The 20,443-nt window shown below is 33.7% G+C and overlaps 1 protein-coding gene across 3 annotated transcripts in view; it reads right to left on the minus strand.

Moving 5' to 3' along the window:
• The window catches only part of NUBPL (NUBP iron-sulfur cluster assembly factor, mitochondrial), a 365,055-nt gene that overhangs the window by 102,110 nt on the left and 242,502 nt on the right, over positions 1-20,443 (minus strand). For all 3 annotated transcript variants that reach the window (XM_007472517.3, XM_056810405.1, XM_056810404.1), the window contains exon 7: positions 8,348-8,441. In XM_007472517.3, the coding sequence (XP_007472579.2) occupies positions 8,348-8,441 (94 nt within the window). The remainder of the gene's footprint in view (positions 1-8,347; positions 8,442-20,443) is intronic.

The following is a 20,443-nucleotide window of genomic DNA, read 5'->3' on the forward strand; positions in this document are numbered from 1 at the left end:
GAGTGGTAATCATGATATCTGATAAAGCCAATGCAAAAATAGACCTGATCAAAAGGGATAGGGAAGGTAATTATATTTTGTTAAAAGGGACTCTAGACAATGAGGAAATATCATTAATCAACATGTATGCACCAAATAATATAGCACCCAAATTTCTAATGGAGAAACTAGGAGAATTGAAGGAAGAAATAGACAATAAAACCATACTAGTGGGAGACTTAAACCAACCATTATCAAATTTAGATAAATCAAATCAAAAAATAAATCAGAAAGAGGTAAAAGAAGTGAATGAAATCTTAGAAAAATTAGAATTAATAGACATATGGAGAAAAATAAATAGGGATAAAAAGGAATACACCTTCTTCTCAGCACCACATGGCACATTCACAAAAATTGACCATACATTAGGTCATAGAAACATAGCACACAAATGCAAAAAAGCAGAAATAATGAATGCAGCCTTCTCAGATCACAAGGCAATAAAAATAATGATTAGTAATGGTACATGGAAAACCAAATCTAAAACCAATTGGAAATTAAACAATATGATACTCCAAAACCGTTTAGTTAAAGAAGAAATCATAGAAACAATTAATAATTTCATCGAGGAAAATGACAATGGCGAAACATCCTTTCAAACCTTTTGGGATGCAGCCAAAGCGGTAATCAGAGGCAAATTCATATCCCTGAATGCTTATATTAACAAACAAGGGAGAGCAGAGATCAATCAATTGGAAATGCAATTGAAAAAACTCGAAAGCGATCAAATTAAAACCCCCCAGCAGAAAACCAAATTAGAAATCCTAAAAATTAAGGGAGAAATTAATAAAATCGAAAGTGATAGAACTATTGATTTAATAAATAAGACAAGAATCTGGTACTTTGAAAAAACAAACAAAATAGACAAAGTACTGGTCAATCTAATTAAAAAAAGGAAGGAAGAAAAGCAAATTCACAGCATTAAAGATGAAAAGGGGGACAGCACCTCCAATGAGGAGGAAATTAAGGCAATCATTAGAAATTACTTTGCCCAATTATATGGCAATAAATACACCAATTTAGGAGAAATGGATGAATATATACAAAAATACAAACTGCCTAGACTAACAGAAGAGGAAATAGAATTCTTAAATAATCCCATATCAGAAATTGAAATCCATCAAGCCATCAAAGAACTTCCTAAGAAAAAATCCCCAGGGCCTGATGGATTCACCTGTGAATTCTATCAAACATTCAGAGAACAGTTAATCCCAATACTATACAAACTATTTGACATAATAAGCAAAGAGGAAGTTCTACCAAAGTCCTTTTACGACACAAACATGGTACTGATTCCAAAACCAGGCAAGTCAAAAACAGAGAAAGAAAACTATAGGCCAATCTCCCTAATGAATATAGATGCAAAAATCTTAAATAGGATACTAGCAAAAAGACTCCAGCAAGTGATCAGAAGGATCATTCACCATGATCAAGTAGGATTCATACCAGGGATGCAGGGCTGGTTCAACATTAGGAAAACCATCCACATAATTGACCACATCAACAAGCAAACTAGCAAGAACCACATGATTATCTCAATAGATGCAGAAAAAGCCTTTGATAAAATACAACACCCATTCCTATTAAAAACACTAGAAAGCATAGGAATAGAAGGGTCATTCCTAAAAATAATAAACAGTATATATCTAAAACCAACAGCTAATATCATCTGCAATGGGGATAAACTAGATGCATTCCCAATAAGATCAGGAGTGAAACAAGGATGCCCATTATCACCTCTACTATTTGACATTGTACTAGAAACACTAGCAGTAGCAATTAGAGAAGATAAAGGAATTGAAGGCATCAAAATAGGCAAGAAGGAGACCAAGTTATCACTCTTTGCGGATGACATGATGGTTTACTTAAAGAATCCTAGAGATTCAACCAAAAAGCTAATTGAAATAATCAACAACTTTAGCAAAGTTGCAGGATACAAAATAAACCCACATAAATCATCAGCTTTTCTATATATCTCCAACACAGCTCAGCAGCAAGAACTAGAAAGAGAAATCCCATTCAAAATCACCTTAGACAAAATAAAATACCTAGGAATCTACCTCCCAAGACAAACACAGGAACTATATGAACACAACTACAAAACACTCGCCACACAACTAAAACTAGACTTGAACAAATGGAAAAACATTAACTGCTCATGGATAGGACGAGCCAATATAATAAAAATGACCATCCTACCCAAACTTATTTATCTATTTAGTGCCATACCCATTGAACTACCAAAATACTTCTTCACTGATTTAGAAAAAACCGTAACAAAGTTCATTTGGAAGAACAAAAGATCAAGGATATCCAGGGAAATAATGAAAAAAAAACACATATGATGGGGGCCTTGCAGTCCCTGACCTAAAACTATATTACAAAGCAGCAGTCATCAAAACAATTTGGTACTGGCTAAGAAACAGAAAGGAAGATCAGTGGAATACACTGGGGGAAAGCGACCTCAGCAAGACAGTATACGATAAACCCAAAGATCCCAGCTTTTGGGACAAAAATCCACTATTCGATAAAAACTGCTGGGAAAATTGGAAGACAGTGTGGGAGAGACTAGGAATAGATCAACACCTCACACCCTACACCAAGATAAATTCAAAATGGGTGAGTGACTTAAACATAAAGAAGGAAACCATAAGTAAATTGGGTAAACACAGAAGAGTATACATGTCAGACCTTTGGGAGGGGAAAGGCTTTAAAACCAAGCAAGATATAGAAAGAATCACAAAATGTAAAATAAATAATTTTGACTACATCAAACTAAAAAGCTTTTGTACAAACAAAACCAATATAACTAAAATCAGAAGGGAAACAACAAATTGGGAAAAAATCTTCATAGAAACCTCTGACAAAGGTTTAATTACTCATATTTATAATGAGCTAAATCAATTGTACAAAAAATCAAGCCATTCTCCAATTGATAAATGGGCAAGGGAAATGGATAGGCAGTTCTCAGATAAAGAAATCAAAACTATTAATAAGCACATGAAGAAGTGTTCTAAATCTCTTATAATCAGAGAGATGCAAATCAAAACAACTCTGAGGTATCACCTCACACCTAGCAGATTGGCTAACATGACAGCAAAGGAAAGTAATGAATGCTGGAGGGGATGTGGCAAAGCAGGGACATTAATTCATTGCTGGTGGAGCTGTGAACTGATCCAACCATTCTGGAGGGCAATTTGGAACTATGCCCAAAGGGCAACAAAAGAATATCTACCCTTTGACCCAGCCATAGCACTGCTGGGTCTGTACCCCAAAGAGATAATGGACACAAAGACTTGTACAAGAATATTCATAGCTGCGCTCTTTGTGGTGGCCCAAAACTGGAAAATGAGGGGATGCCCATCAATTGGGGAATGGCTGAACAAACTGTGGTATATGTTGGTGATGGAGTACTATTGTGCTAAAAGGAATAATAAAGTGGAGAAGTTCCATGGAGACTGGAACAACCTCCAGGAAGTGATGCAGAGCGAGAGGAGCAGAACCAGGAGAACATTGTACACAGAGACTAATACACTGTGGTATAATCGAACGTAATGGACTTCTCCATTAGTAGTGGTGTAATGTCCCTGAACAACTTGCAGGGATCCAGGAGAAAAAAACACCATTCATAAGCAAAGGATAAACTATGGGAGTGGAAACACCGAGAAAAAGCAACTGCCTGAATACAGAGGTTGAGGGGACATGACAGAGGATAGACTCTAAATGAACACTCTAATGCAAATACTATCAACAAAGCAATGGGTTCAAATCAAGAAAACATCTAATGCCCAGTGGACTTACGCGTCGGCTATGGGGGGTGGGGGGGGAGGAAAAGAAAATGATCTATGTCTTTAACGAATAATGCTTGGAAATGATCAAATAAAATATATTTTAAAAAAAAGAGTGTGCTGTATATAAGTTCTATTAAATAAGAGTTGGGGAAAAGAAGCCTTTCTACATATCACTTGCCTCTCCCTCTCCCAACCAATTCCTGAGGTTTCCTCTCTCACAGTCTCTAACATAGTGGAAAGGATCTGATAAGAATCTCAACAACATATCATGTCTTCTTTCTAAGAACAAAACTATTTATCTGATGAGAATCCTATCTCATGTAGGCTGGCATTAACGTAGCCACATTCAGCTGATTGATATAAAAATTCTGACCTCTGTTTTAGACCTCAAACTAGTTCATTCCTCCTAAAGGAGGTGCCCTCAACCTTCTATACACCAGCAACTCATCATATTAGTGACAGACATAGGGTAGACAGCTTGATCAGCTTGATCCCTGCAGGAGCTCAATATTCCCAAAATTAAATGATCCACCTTCAGGAGCAAAGATGATCAACATACTCAATGATAACTGGCACAAGCCTAGTTTAAAATGAACTGACTCATTACCAGTAATCTGAACATGCTGGTATTAAATTTTCTGTCTGTGGCAACCCATCATTCAAAGAAAATTATAAAATGGAAAATGGTTGCCAGTCCTTTAAGGCTTCCTTTGCTTATGCCAATGATGGTGGAAACATGAGGGAAAGGGAATAAAAGGATACTAACAATCACAATTTTTGAAGCATCTAAAAGCCTTAACTTGGCAATTATTACTATGGGATCCTTGCCCAGGAAACTGTTAGAGGAACTGAATCCTGAAAACTTTCACATTATGAAACCAAAACCAGGTGGAAATTAAATGGAAAGATGGCTCAATTCTTCTTCATGGAAAGATAAATAAAAGACATGATAAAGTTGCAAACATAATGTATCCAGAGGCAAGAAATAGCATATCATGTGACATCATTTCGTAAAACAACATTAAAATAATATTACAATGAAAATAATTACTGGACAATAGCTATTGGAGAAGATAGGGAGAGGTAGAAAAATTCTATGAAGAACTTGAATTTTAAAAATGTATTTCAAATTAAATCAACATGTACTTTGACAGTCAATTACTTTGATGCAAAGATAGGAACTGCAGAGATTACTGACTTGCCCAAGAGTAATAAGCACCAGAACTTGGGATTCCAAATCTGGTCTTCTATCACCAAATATTTTGCCTCTTCCATTATACTGTAATACCTCCCCAGGTATTATTCTCTTTATTTTAGAGGTAAGTAAATGGGCAAAGAAAAAGGAAATAACTTGCCTGAAAGCATAGTCTGGTACTTTAACCCAGTGTTTCTGACTTCAAATCCAGAACTCTTACCATACCCCACTCTGTAATCAAAGAATGAGTCAGTGTGAAAAGATCACTGGACTTATACCTTGGAATTAAAAATAAGAGAGAGCAAGGTATACAGATGAAAAGAGGTTTCATGCCCATGTGGCATGAATATTTTCTTCTATTAAAAGGAAAGATGTGATGAACATGATGAGCAACAAAAAAAAAAACACCACAACTAATGAAACAAATATTTTAATGCCATTCCCAAATCAGCTTTCTGAATCTAATGATGCTACACTTAAAGAAAGATCAAAATTAGCAACAAAAATTGAAAATAATGAGAAAGATTATGGCAGGCAATTAAAATAAATGGGTAAAGAGGTGGACATTGTCAGAGATTATAACCATTTCCTAAAGAAATCTAGCCAATATAAATCAATTGCCACAACAAGGAAAACCAAATAACTTAGAAACCACTTCATTTATCAAATACTTGATGATCTCCCTGACAAGTGAAGAAATATGGCATCCAAGGGTAGTGTGTATTTTTAGAATATAAACTGATTTGTAAGGTCTTATGAAGGAAGATGGTAAAAGATTATTAATTTCATGAAACAAAAGCAGTGGAGAAAAAAATTAAAACAAGTTTAGTGAGAGATCAAGCTAAGAAATGTCATCCAAAGGGCCTTTAATGATGAAGCTGACAAGACAACAACAAAGAGATCAAAAATGGAAAAAAAATCTGTAAAAATTTTATAATTCTTTTTTCATCTAATATAATGGATTCACCACATTTGGATTCTAACATTACTGTCACAGATATACTGCAATGAATAAATGAAAATGTCACTGAAGGAAACAATGAATAAAAAAGCCGTTGGACTAGCCCAAGTATTACTGAAAGAGGGTCTATGGTGAAGAAGAAAAAATTTGAAGGTATTTAGAATTTTATTCTCAAAATATCTAGAAGAATTTCTATTTTCAAAATATCTCATATTGGAGGCATGAGAAAAATAATCTGGACTTTATTATTACTCCTTTCTCCCCACCTTCACAAAAAAGTGGCTGAGAAAATATCAAAAATAACTACCTATTTATCTAATTTCTATTTAATACAAATATTAAATGATCTATATACATATAGGAGATCCCTGATGAAGGTGTGAGAATAGAAAGTTTTTTCACTTAATAGATCACATTTTAACAGTCATATGCTAAAAGGTATCAAGAATATAATATAACCATGGGATTATTGTTTGCTAAAATAAAAAATAATTTGATTCAATAAAGAAAATGTTGCCTTAAAGGATGTCTTCCAATAAGGTACCTCTTACATCAAAATCATAAAGACCCCTTGAAAGATGTACCAGTAGTAACTTTGTTCATTGATATTAATGGATATTAATGCCAAATGAAGCATAAAACAAGGGAAACACAAGTTTGTCAAAGGAGTTGGCACCATCATGGAGAGATATTCAAATCAAAATGGAAGAGGGATTCTCTCTGAGTGGTGAGGAGCTCCAAGTGCTCTTGTTTGTGGATGATATTGTACTGACTACATCAAGCCCAGGAATACTGCAGAGCTTCTTAAATGAGAGTCAAAATTACTAAAAATAGATTTTGGCCTATCCACCCATACTAGAAAAATCAAGTGGATGAAAAATGTCTCTTGCCAAGTTTTGATATGTATATGAACAATCCAAAGAACTCATCCATCAGCATTTGAATCTTGGACAGGCAGTGTGAATTTACAGTGAGCTGGGCCCCAAAATGAATAGAAAGAAGACTGCCTTTAGGAAATTCTACAGCTCTTTTTTGACTTTTGGGTTTACCCTAGACACATTGGCCCTTCTTTTTAACACCAATATTCTTCTGGTGATATTATTTGGCTGGGAGTCATGGAATTTCTCTGGAGAAATGATATTGAGGATCACTCAAAAGATACTAGAGAAATTAATTATGAGTGAATTGCACAAGAGACATGCATCAATCTGCAAGTACCAACAATATTCACGTGATATTAAAAGATTATAAAGCCTGACCCCTTGCAGGTTGACTAGATTTGTTGTGGAGGATTTAAAGAAATTCAGGGGTAAGAATTGCACAGGATGAATAGATAGGGATGGTTTCCAATATGCATCTTTGCAGGAGTTTCCTCCTTGATGGGAACAAAGATTGATCAAAATATCACAGTATATACAAGGCATTGTGCTAGGGACTGCAAACACAAAGATTAAAAACAAGAGTTCCTGCTATTTAACAAAGGGTGGGGAGGAGGAATATATCATGCATAAATTTATTAATAACAATAAGACATAATAAAGACATATATAATTAGAAATGGTAGCCCAATCATGTAGTATAAGACAGTGTGAATATAAGAACAGCTTAAATGATGCACTAATATCTCAGAAATTTTAAAAGAACAAAGAAAGGTCTCTGGCATAGTGGCAGCCCTTCTGTAGAGGATTTTGTCTGACACATAGTTTGGTGCTTAATAAATACTCATTCACTTGGTTTGACTTGGCATTGGCAAGAATTCCACAGCATGAGAAGACATGAGGAGATTATGATCTGTCTGTGTGGGAATGCTCATCTAATGGAAGAAATCAACTCCATCAAACCTTCAGAAAATTGAAATTAGTACATTTGCCTGTGGTATATCTGCCACAGAATTTATGCATATACTTTTCAGTTTCAAAAAATTTATTGGAAATTAATTCAGTAAGTAATTGTTACCCTTTATTTAAAAATGGTACAGGTTATAAAACTAAGAAGATAATAAATACTATGAATAGAATTGTCTTTGTAGTTGACTTTATCTTCTTAAATCAATAAGGAGAAAAGTATCTTTTTAAGCAAGTAAAATTCTAAGAAATCTGTTTAAGTTGAAAACACTTTTTATCAATCACTCTCCTTCTCCCTTTACTTTCATCTAAATAATTCTGAAAGCTTGCTTAATTTGCTGTGTGGCCCTTTGCCATGATGAGGCATCCCTGCAGGATTTTAGTGGAGGCGTTTCAGGGTTTTAAAAGATATATAAATGTCTGCATGTCACAAAGAACTCCCCAACCCCATATTTCATGTATGGCAATCTAAAAATAGCAAACAAATCACTGGTCAACTTAAACTTTTTTAATTTACCTGAAATAGGGATATTCTGAGAGACTGATAACTGCACATCTCCTGTTCCTGGTGGCATGTCAATAACTAAATAGTCCAGCTGACCCCAGTCTACCTATAAACCAAAATCACAAATATGTTAAATAATAGTAGTGTACAATAGCTAAGGAAAGCTTAGTGAAATTAATCATGGTCATCCATGGCTACTAAAGAAATTAATCACAAATGATTTGACACCTTTTCATCTCTTGCCTTTACTGAAGTCGGGAATAATTTCCAAATGGCTCACGGGTGAACTCATCACAAAATTGGCTCCTGCTGAAGAAAAGACTTTACTTCTAGTTCACTAAATACTTTGGTATTGTAATAATACTACTGTATCTTGAAAAGCTTGACCTTTTTTTTTTTGATCACTTTGTTTTGATTATTTTTCATTCCTAAGTCACTGATATAAATTTAAAGTGGTAAATTTGCTAATAAAGGTAATCCTGGGAAACACTTAATAAAGGTAATCCTATAAATAACTTTTTTTTTAAAAAAACGATGAAAGGTAAGCATCTCTCAAGACACTTAAATATTAATGTTTCCATTTCTCAAATGATAAGCTGTAGAGAACACCAGGTTAAGTGAACCTCATATCCAGTGCTATTAATACAAACTGATCCCATTTATATAGCACTCCAAGGTTCTCAAAGTATTTTCCTCAGGAATGCCTAAGGAAGTAGTCTCAGGATTATTAACCTGCCTCACCTAAAGAGAAAAATGGGACGTGGAGTAGTAAAGTGATTTAGTGATTTGGCCACTTTGATACTTAACTATACCTCTGAAATTCTGAACAAGTTACTGCTAGATTTCTCTTTTGTAAAATGACAGGATTGAATTGAATGGCCCTTAATGTCCTTTCCATCTGTAGATTTATGAAAATTGTATTGCTCTGATTACCTTCAGAAATTAAGTCACACTTTTTTAAAACCTAGAACAATGATGTCAAATTCATAGAAACAGGGTCCACTAAACCATACATAAGGATTCCTGTGGGCTGAATATTGACTTAGAAAACCATGTATTAATATTAACTATGTTTTAATGTATTTTTATTTTGGCAAATATTTCCCAGTTATATTTTAATCTTGTGCAGGTTAACTCAGAATTATGGTGGGCCACATGTTTGACTCAAGACTAGAATACTGTAACTTCCCGGATAAGTCAAAATGAAAATAACTCAGCAGCCACATTTTCTCAGCTAAAACCCTACCTTCTACAAGAAGCCTTTTCTAATCCCCCTTTATGCTGCTGCCTTCCTGTTGAGTTTATCCCAACTTAGTCTGCATAGATCTTGTTTGCTCATAATTATTTGTATGTTTTCTCCACCTCATTAGATTGTGAGCTTATAAGAGGAACCAAGAATTTTTGCTTCTTTTTGTAACCTTAGTGCTCAGCATAGTGCCTGGAACAAAGGAGGAGCTTACTTAAATGCTTGTTGAATTTCCTTTTCTGTTCCTGTTTTGTTATGGAGTCATCCATAATTATATATGAAGAAAAAAAATCTGGCATATCAAATTACAACAACCATTCTGGATGCACAGGAAACTAAAAAATAATCCTTTAATGACATGAATGACAATAACTAATATACTAGGCTATATAGGACTTTTTAATTTATAGCATTACCCTTTTATTCAGTCTGGTACATAATAGGCACTGGATAAATGTTTATGATTGACTGATCTTATAAGGCATCTATTTACTTATGTAATATAGTGTCATGTAGAGGAAGAACACTGGCCCTGGATATTAGATCACACTACTGACATCATGTACATGAACTTGGACAGGTCACTGAAATTCCAAAAGGCTGTTTCTAGATAGACTCTGAGGTCCTTTCTAATTCTAAATCTATGATCTTAAATCTACTAAATCTAAAACATATATATTCATATGTATATATAAATAGAGGCGCATATATCTTTGCATTCTAGTTTTCAGATCCAAATTATATTATATTGTAAACTATGAGACTTATCACACCATAAAAGGCCATGATATGATGAACATCAATGGACTTCATTTTCAATACAAAGTACTTGGCTTAGAAAACAGGTAATAAAAGCAATGTATTCCAAAGACACACTATGCCTATGGCCTATTAAAATATTTCAAAAAATGATAAAAAGGATCATTTTTATCTTATATTGACTGGATTTCAGCAAAATTGCTCCCAAAAAGGAACTTTCTCTAGGGTAATTGGTTTCTAAAAGCTGCTACTTTTTGCACAGAAATCCCCTGGTACTGGCAGACTAATGTGTCTCTGTGTTTCAGGGAACATCAAGTGACTGGCGCCAACAAGTTATCATTGTTGTTCCTTGGCATTTAATCATATTTATCTGTTTGGCTCTGGTTTCCCCTTGTTAAAAGAGAAATACTGTCAAGGCCCCATGAAACCCAAAATATTCCTTTGTTCCAGCAATTATCTCCTGATTTTAAAATATAGGAGTAAAGAGAACAGCTTAACTCCAGTCAACTTTCATTAATACTGAATTACATGGGCTGCCAAAAACCCTCAGTTTTCTTGAAAGATGAACAGAAAAGTAATGCATCTAATATAATTTGGTATATCTCCAGATCCTGCTTATCTTTGACTTACTCATATAATTTAGGTTTTACTAATTGTATAAAAATAAATATCAAAGAAAAATAAACCCTTTTAGCTGCTGCAGAGTTCCCAGTAGACCAAGATTTCTTATGAGAAAACAAGACAGCTAGAAATATTTAAGTCAATACTCCAGGAGAAAATTTCAAGTAATAGCTTCTGAAAAGGTTTAATGTTCAAGCCAACAACTGTGGAAAAGCCCAAAATAAATCTAAGCAAAAGAACTTAAAAACTTCCACAATTTCATTTAATTCACAAGCAATTATTAAACACCTTTTATATGTTAGGCACTGCAGATACAAAGGCAAAAATGTATTAGTCCCTGCCCTCAACAAACACATTCTGCTAGGGTAATCCAGAAAATACATAGATAACAATAAAAAACTTGGTTTTTATAGAACTGTCATTGATTGTTTTTTGTCACTGTTCTCTAATCTAATCGTTTTTGGTCTCCTCTGCAGGATCATTATTCATGTGTGTGGATATCCCTCAGGCTCGATCCTCTTTCCTCTCTACAGTTCTCTCTTTCCAATAACTTCATCATTTCCCATAATCCAACTATCATCTCCATGTAAATGACTTTCAGATCAACAATCCAACACTCAATTCTCTACTGAGTGCCAGTCTGGAGATTCTAATTGCATGACTGATATGTCCAGCTGCCTATCTCCATCTGGATATTGCTTAGGTATCTCAAATTCAACACCACCAAAAAAAAAGGAAGTCAAATACCTTTTACTCTATGCCCTAACCCTTCAAAATCCCCTAGTCCTGTTGAGGGGTAGCATATTTCTGGTTAATTTGATTCAAAAATAGCAAAATCATCCTTGCCTATTCAGTCTCATTTCAATCCTCTGTAACCTGTCAATTGACATCATGTTGATTTGCCTCAACATTTCTTGTATCTGCCACTTTCTTTATACTCATACTACTCTTGGTCAGTCAGACCCTCGTTGCTTCTAAAACTAGGTGATAGCAATACTCTCATAATTGATTTTGTTGCATCTAGTTTCTCATCTCCAATCATATTCCACACAATTACCAGATTTGATACTCGATTTCACATTTGATACTTAAAAAGCTCTAGTGGTTTCCAATTGCCACAAACATATAAAATGTATATTCCTCTTGCTTTAAAAATCCCTTACAATGTCCTCCTTTGATAAACTGGTTCCTCACAAAGCTACCATTTTTAAGAAGGAAAGCCTGGGGCAGTTGGTTAGCTCAGTGGATTGAGTGTCAGGCCTAGAGACTGGAGGTCCTAGGTTCAAATCTGGCCTCAGACACTTCCCAGTTGTGTGACCCTGGGCAAGTCACTTGACCCCCATTGCCTAGCCCATACCACTCTTCTGCCTTGGAACCAGTATCTAGTATTGATTCCAAGAAGGAAGGTAAGGGTTTAAAAAAAAAAAGACATCTAGACCAGCATATATTCATTCATCTCTGGGCTGATCTCTTCAATCTCCTGGGATTTCTCTAAAATGGCCCAGAAACCTTTTTTTTTTTACTCTAAAAGTTCGTTCCACCCTGGACTTCACACACTGAAAGTATTCTCCAATTCTGTGATATCTGCCCCTGGTTTTCTGGTTTATTCTAGAATATCAATTTTAAGGAGGACACCCAGGCCAGCTCTGTCTTTATCCTTCTGCAGCCTTCACTGAGACTCTTTCTCTACAGTGCCCTGGTACTTGGGTATCTCCATCTCTTTTCTCTCCTCCCATTTTCTCTATTGTATTTGTGATCTTTCCCTATTACAGTAAGTTGCTTAAAAGCAGGGACTGTCTTTCCTTCTATTTGTATTTGTATTCCCAGTATTTATCTCAGTGTAAGGAACATCATAAATGCTTAACAAATTCTTGTTGACTAGACTTCTATTTGCAATAATAAACTAAAATGACACAAAAATGTTATTTTGAGTAAATAACAAACTACATATTTGAGACAGCCACTGGGGTGACACATTCAAAAGGCAGATAATATTTTACTTACTTTTTTAAAAAAATAGAAATAAGTTTCTTTAACATATGGAGAGATCATGATGAGTCATGCCTTCTATTCATATGAGGAGTATGATCTTAAATAAATCAATCAACTCCTATAAAAGACTCAGTTTCCTCCTTTGGGAAAAAATATGAAGATAACATTTATGTGACATACTTCAACAATCTGTTCTAAGAATTGACTGAGAATGTAGATTTAAAGCATTTTGAAACCATAATATGCTACATAAGTGTAAACTATTATCACAACAAAAATCCATTAAAAAACTAAAAATAGATTTGCTTCAATTGATGACCCATTGATTTCAAGCAAGTCTTCAATACAACAAAATTAACTGAGCTTACCTCTGGGCACAGAGTAAGATTTGACACTGTTGTATTAAGAAAACTTGCTTTCCAAATTCCTGAAAATCACTCACATTTTGCCTACTAAATGTTTTCATTTGTTTCTAATGATAAAATCATCTTTTTTTAGGATAAGTATTCATTTTATTCCTTAATTAAATTAAGAAAGACTACTAAAGCTAATGTTATACATTGAATTCTTTTTCAAGTCCCACAATTTATTTTTTCTTTTTAAAAATAATTTTATTTTTCCTTTATCATATGTAAAAATAATTTTTAGGATTCATTTTTTTTAAGTTTTGAGTTCCAGATTCTCTCCCTTTTCTGACCTTCCCTCTCTCCCTCCCTCTCTGCCCTTTGCTCTCTCCCTGAGATGATAAGAAATCTGAAATAGATTTTACATGTGAACTCATGTAAAACATTATTCCATTTTGTCATTTTGTGGAAGAGAACTCAAATAAAAAAAGAAAATGAAATATAGTATGTTTCAGGGATGCATTTAGACTCCATCAGTTCTATCATGAGAGTCTGGGACTGTCTTGGATCACTGCATTGCTGAGAAAAACTAGGACATTCACAGTTGTTCAAGAAATATTGCATAATATTCTGCTCACTTCACTTTGCATCCATTCATATAAACTTTTCCAAATTTTTCTGAAATGACCCTGCCCAATCATTTCTTTTAGCACAACAGTATTCCATCATAATCATATAACACAACTTGTCAGTCATTCCTCAACTGATGGATAACCCCTCAATTTCCAATTGTTTGCTACCACAAAAAAAAAAGAGCCACAATAAATATTTTAGTACAAATAGGTCCTTTTTTATCACTTTGGAATAATGGTATTGGTAATGTATTGAAGAGTCAAAGGATATGCAAGATTTTAGAATCCTTTAAACATAGTTCCAAAATGTTCTCCAGAAATTCTGGATCAGTTCATAACTCCACCAACAAGTTTAATGTTCCAATTTTCCCATATTCCCTCCAACATTTATCATTTTTCTTCTCTGTCTTATTAATCAACCTGATAGGTATTGATAGTGGGATAGTACATCAGAGTTGTTTTAATTTGTATTTCTTTCATCAAGAATGATTTAGGAATGCTCGCCTGTCCCATCCCTTGAGTCTTCTGTACTCGCTGTGTCCATCGCCTAGATGCCATTGACTGGATAAGGTTGCCTGTAGTGAGGGCCTGGAGCCTCAATGGGTGGCATTATGGAGGTCTGAGGGGCCTCCACAAAGCAGAGACAGCTGCTAAGCACAGTAAGACCCAGGTCAAGATCTGCCAATGATCCTATGATATATCACCACCTCTGATAGAGACCAACCACCCCTTTTACAGCAAGATCAACAAAGGCAGGTGCTATGTGGGTCTTACAGAGGATCAGTTGCCCTCCTGCGAGAGTCTGAAAGACACCACTGCCCAGGCTCTACCCTTCTGGAAGGAGGAAATCATCTCTCAGATCAAGGAAGGAAAATGTATTTTGATTGCAGTCCATGGAAATAGCCTTAAAGGGATTGTCAAACATCTTTCCCAGTTGTCTGAAGAAGCAATAATTGAGCTGAACCTACTGGTATTCCTAGGGATCCACATATAGTTGCAGGTGGGGAACTGATGGTTCCTTCTCTCATTTCTTCACTATTTCAGACCAATTCCTTTCTCTCCTGTGGATGCTACCCTCAACCACATTAGTCAAAATACCTGCTGGGTGGATTGGCACAATAAGGACCTGCTTGGGAGTTAGGGATAGGGATATGGTAAGAAGTGACCAATGTGGGGAGTTGAAAGAAGCTGTTGTTCCAATTATTCCTGTGGGTCAGTCCTACTAGTAGGGCAGCCCTCTCAGGTGTTATTGCAGTAAGCTGCCATTTAACAAATAATAAAAGTCCAAATATTGATCATTTTTCCTCCCTAACCCAAGAAAAGTGGATCTGGGAGGTTGAGATTATGTTAATGCTTACTTGTTGCCTTTATTTTCACAAAAGACCTTTCTGGACTGGTTGTTTTTAGTGTTTTTTGAAATTAAACTGTCCCACATGGTAATCATCAGAGAACTCAAGCTGCATTTTATAGCCCCACTGCTGTTCTATGGCAGTGAAATGCCCCTAAGTTATGCCAAAATGTGTCTCCACATCCCATTGCCTTCCAGCCACACTGACCAGTCACTAGAGTCTGCACAGGTTTTAGCATAAGTACTAACCCTACCCACCCCCCACTCTCATCCCCCTTTTTTTTGTTGTTGTTCATTACAATAAAAGTGATGTGCAATAAAAAATGATTTAGAACATTTTTTTCATATGATTATTAATGGCTTCGGTTTCTTCATCTGAAAACTACTTGTTCATATTTTTTACCATTTTTTCTATTGAAGACTTATTTTTATAAATTTGAATCAGTCCTCTATATATTTGAGAAATTAGTACTTTTTTCAGGATTATTGGCTGTAAAAATGTTCAGCTTTCTGTTTTTCTTTTAATCTTGGTTGCACAAAACTTTTAAAGTTTAATAGAATCAAAATTATCCATTTTACATTTTATAATGTTCTCTAACTCTTGTTTTGTCCTAAATTCTACCCTTATTCATAGTTTTGACAGATAGACTATTCTATGCCTCTAATTTATTTGTGATATAATCTTTTATATTTAGATCATATACTGGTGTTGACCTTATCTTGGTATACAGTGTAAGATGTTAGTCTATTCTCAGTCTTTGCCATACTATTTTCTAATTTTTCTAGCAGTTTTTATCAAACAGTGAATTCTGTCCCAAAAGGTTGGATCTTTTGATTGATCTAACACTAAATTACTATGGTCATTTATCACTAGGTTTTGTGTACCTAATCTATTCCATCGATCCACCATTCTATTTATTAGCTTATACAAGAGTGTTTTGATGATTACTACTTTGCAATATAGTTCTATATCTGCTACTCCTGGGCTACCTTCCTTCATATTTTTTCATTGATTCCTTTGATATTCTTGACCTTTTGTTATTCCAGATGGATTTTATTATTTTTTCTAGTTCTATAAAATAATTTTTGGATTTGATTGATATGGCACTGAATAAGTAATTAGTTTATATAAATGTCATTTTTATAATATTTGCTCAACCTACCCATGAGCAATTACTATTTACCCAGTTCCTTGGAGATTACTTTATTTGTACAGAATGTTTTGTTATTAAATTCATGAAGTTTCTGGGTTTTGACAGGTAGACTCTCAATTATTTTGTATTACCTACTAATAATTTAAAAGGAATTTCTTTGCTGCTGGGCCTTGTAAGTAACACATAGAAATATTGATGATTTGTGTACATTTATTTTATATCCTGCAACTATATTAAAGCTGCTAATTATTTCAAATAATTTTAGTTGATTCTCTGGGAATTCTCTAAGTATATTATCATATCAACTGCAAAGAGTGATGGTTTTTTTTTTCCTTCACTGCCTATACCTTCAATTTCTTTTTCTTTTCTTATTGCTATAGCTAGCATTTCGAGTACAGTAGTATAGTACTGAATAATAGTGATGATAATGGATATCCTGACTTCACTCCTTATCTATCTCCATGCTCTCCTAATTTACTTAGGATATCACTTTTTATGCCTACATAATTTATCCATTTTGACCTTATCTTGATACATGGTATGAGATGTTGGCCTATGTCTACTTTTTGTCAAACTGCTTTCCTGTTTTCCAGAAATTCTTGTCAAATGCTGAGTTTTTATTCTTAAACTTGTATCTTTGCATTTATCACACACTAGATTGTAGTGGCTATTTGTGTATTGTATACTTAATCTATTCCATGAATCCACCACTCTATTTCTTAACTACTACTAGATTGTTTTGATGACTGACACTTTTTAATATAGTTTGAGGTCTAGTACAGCTATGCCATCTTCCTTTAGATTTTTTAAAATAAATTCCCTTGGTTTTCTTTTGTTGTTCCAGATTAATTTTGCTATTTTTTCTAGATCTATAAAATATTTTTGGTAGCTTGATTGAGATGGAACTATATAAATAAATTACCTTAGGTAGAATTGTCATTTTTATTCTTTTGGCTTGGCCCACCTATTTAGCAATCAATATTATTCCATTTCTTTAGATTTCTATTTATATGAAAAGTGTTTTTTAATTGTGTTCATATAGTCCCTAGGTTTGTCTTGCAGATAGACTCCCAAATATTTTATACTGTCTGAAGTTACATTAAATGGAATTTCCTTATTTCTTGCTGCTGGATTTTATTGGTAGGCTGTAGAAATGCTGATTATGTATATGGCTTTATTTTATATACTGAAACTTAGCTGAAATTATTAGTTGTTTCAATCAGATTATCTAGTTGATTTCCTAGGTTCCTTAGGTATTTTATCATATCATCTGCAAAGTGAAAAAAATTTTATTTCCTCATTATCTATTCAAATTCTTTCAATTTCTTATTCTTCTATTATTGTTGTAACTAGCATGTCTAGTATATTATTGAATAAAGAGTGGTGAGAATGAGCATCTTTGCTTTATTCCTGTTCTTATTGGGAAATTTTCAAATTTATCCCCATCACAAATAATGCTCCTTCTCGCTTTCAGATAAATACTACTTATCATTTTCAGGGATGATCCATTAATTTCTAGGCTTTCTAGAGTTCTTAATAGGAATATGTTATATTTTTTAAAAAGTTTTTTCAGCATCTATTGAGATAATCATTATTTTAGTTATTTTTGTTATTAATATAGTCAATTATGCTGATAGTTTCCCTAATATTGAACCATCCCTGTATTCATGGTATAAATCCCACCTGGTCATAGTATATTAACTTTGTGAAATACTGCTATAATCCCCTTGCTAATATTTTATGTAAAATTTTTGCATCAATATTCATTAGGTATATTGGTTTCCTTTCTCTGTTTTTGCAAACAATATTTTGTCATAAAATAAATTTAGTAGTGCTCCTTCCTTGCCTATTTTCCCAAATCATTTATGTAGTATTAGAATGAAATGTTTTTGGAATTAAATGCTCTTTAAATGTTTAGTAAAATTCACTTGTTAGTCCATCTGGTCCTTGGGATTTTTGTTTTTAGGGAGCTCATTGATGGTTTATTCAATTTCTTTTTTTAAGACAGAATTATTTAAGTATTCTATTTCCTCTTCTAGGCAGTTTATATTTTTGTAAATATTTATCTATTTCAATTAGATTGTCAGTTTTACTGGCATATAATTGGGGAAAATAACTCCAAATAATTATTTTACTTTCATCTTCAATCGTACTGCATTCACCCTTTTCATTTTTGATACTGGTAATCTGGTTTTCTTCTTTTTTTTTAAATCAGATTAACCAATGTTTGATGAATTTTTAAAAATAAAACTAGCTCCTAGATTTATTAGTAAGGTTTAACTTTCAATTTTATTCATTTCTCCCTTAATTTTTAGGATTTCCATTTTAGTTTTTAATTGGGTTTTAAATTTTTTCTATTTTTTTAAAAATTTGCTCACCTAATTCATTGATCTGCTCTTTCTCTCTTTTATTAATGAATGCATTTAGGGATGTAAATTTCCTTCTAAGTACTACTGCTCTAGCTGCATCCCAAAAACTTTGGAATGTTATCTCATTCTTGACATTCTTTTTAATAAAATTAATGACTGTCTATATGATTTATTTTTGACCTACTCATTATTTTAATACTTTTCTGATTAATTGTAAAAATTATTTTTACCATTTTAAAAAATCTTGAGTTCCAAATTCCCTTTCTCCTCTCTCATAACCCCTACCACTGAGAAGGCAAGCAATTTGATATGGCTTATACATGTAAAATCAAACAAAACATTTTTCTACATTCATCATGTTGTAAAAACATGAATAAAAAAAGTTTAAATAAAGCATGCTTTGATTTGTACTCAGATTCCACCAGTTCTTTCTTTGATGGTAGAGAGCATTTTTCAAAACACATCTTTCAGAATAGTAATACTTCATTATATTGCTGAGAATGGCTAAATCATTCACAGTTGATCATCATACAATATTGCTATTACAGTGTGCTATGTTTTCCTTGTTCTGCTCATTTCACTTTGCATAAATTCATGTAAATTTCCAGATTTTTTCCCTACAAGCATCCTACTTCTTATTTTACATAGTGCAATAGAATTCTGTTGCAATCATATAGCTTGTTTATAAATTCCCCAATTGATGGGCATCACCTCAACTTTCAATTCGTTGCTGCAAAAAAAAAAAAAAAGCTGCTCTATTTTTGTAAGTATATGCCCTTTTTCCTTTCTGGAAAAAAAAATCTCCTTAGGGTATAGACATAGTTGTTGTATTGCTGCAAAGACCATGCACAGTTTTATAGCACTTTGAGCATAGTTCCTAATTGTTTTTCAGAATGCTTAGTTCAGTTCACAACTCTCCCAACACTGCAATGGTATCTCAATTTTCACACTTACCCTCCAACATTTGTCATTTTCCTTTTCAGTTATATTAGTCAATCTGATGGGTAGGCAGGGGTAGCTCAGAGTTGTTTTAATTTTCATTTCTCTAACCAATAATGATATAGAGCATTTTTCATGACGATAAATAGCTTTTATTTTTTTCCTTCTGAAAACTGCTTTTTTGTGTCCTTTGATCATTTGTCAATAGGGGAATGATTATAAATTTGACTACATTCTCTATATATTTGAGAAACTGAGAAATGCCTTTATCAGAAAATCTTGCTTTAAATTTTCCCCCCAGTTTTCTACTTTCCTTCTAAACTTGGCTACATTTGTTTCATTTGTGCAAAAACCTTTTAATTTAATTTAATCGATTAATTTAATCAAAATTTTCCATCTTATACCTCATGATCCTCTCTTATCCCTTGTTTGGTAACAAATTCTTCCCTTATCCAAAGGCAAACAATTATATACTTCTCCAACTTGGTTATGGTATTACTTTTCCTGTCTAAATCATCTACACATTTTTACCTCATTTTGATATACAATGTGAGATGTTGGTCTATACCTACTTTCAGTAAAACAGTTTTCCAGTTTTCTCATCAGTTATTTTCAAATAGTAAGTTCTTGTCCCAAAAGTTCACTCTTTATCCAAACTCTAGATTACCTTGGTCATTTTCTACTGTGTATTAGGTACATAATCC

The sequence above is a fragment of the Monodelphis domestica genome, chromosome 1 (genome assembly GCF_027887165.1).
Source record: "Monodelphis domestica isolate mMonDom1 chromosome 1, mMonDom1.pri, whole genome shotgun sequence".
NCBI lineage: Eukaryota > Metazoa > Chordata > Mammalia > Didelphimorphia > Didelphidae > Monodelphis > Monodelphis domestica.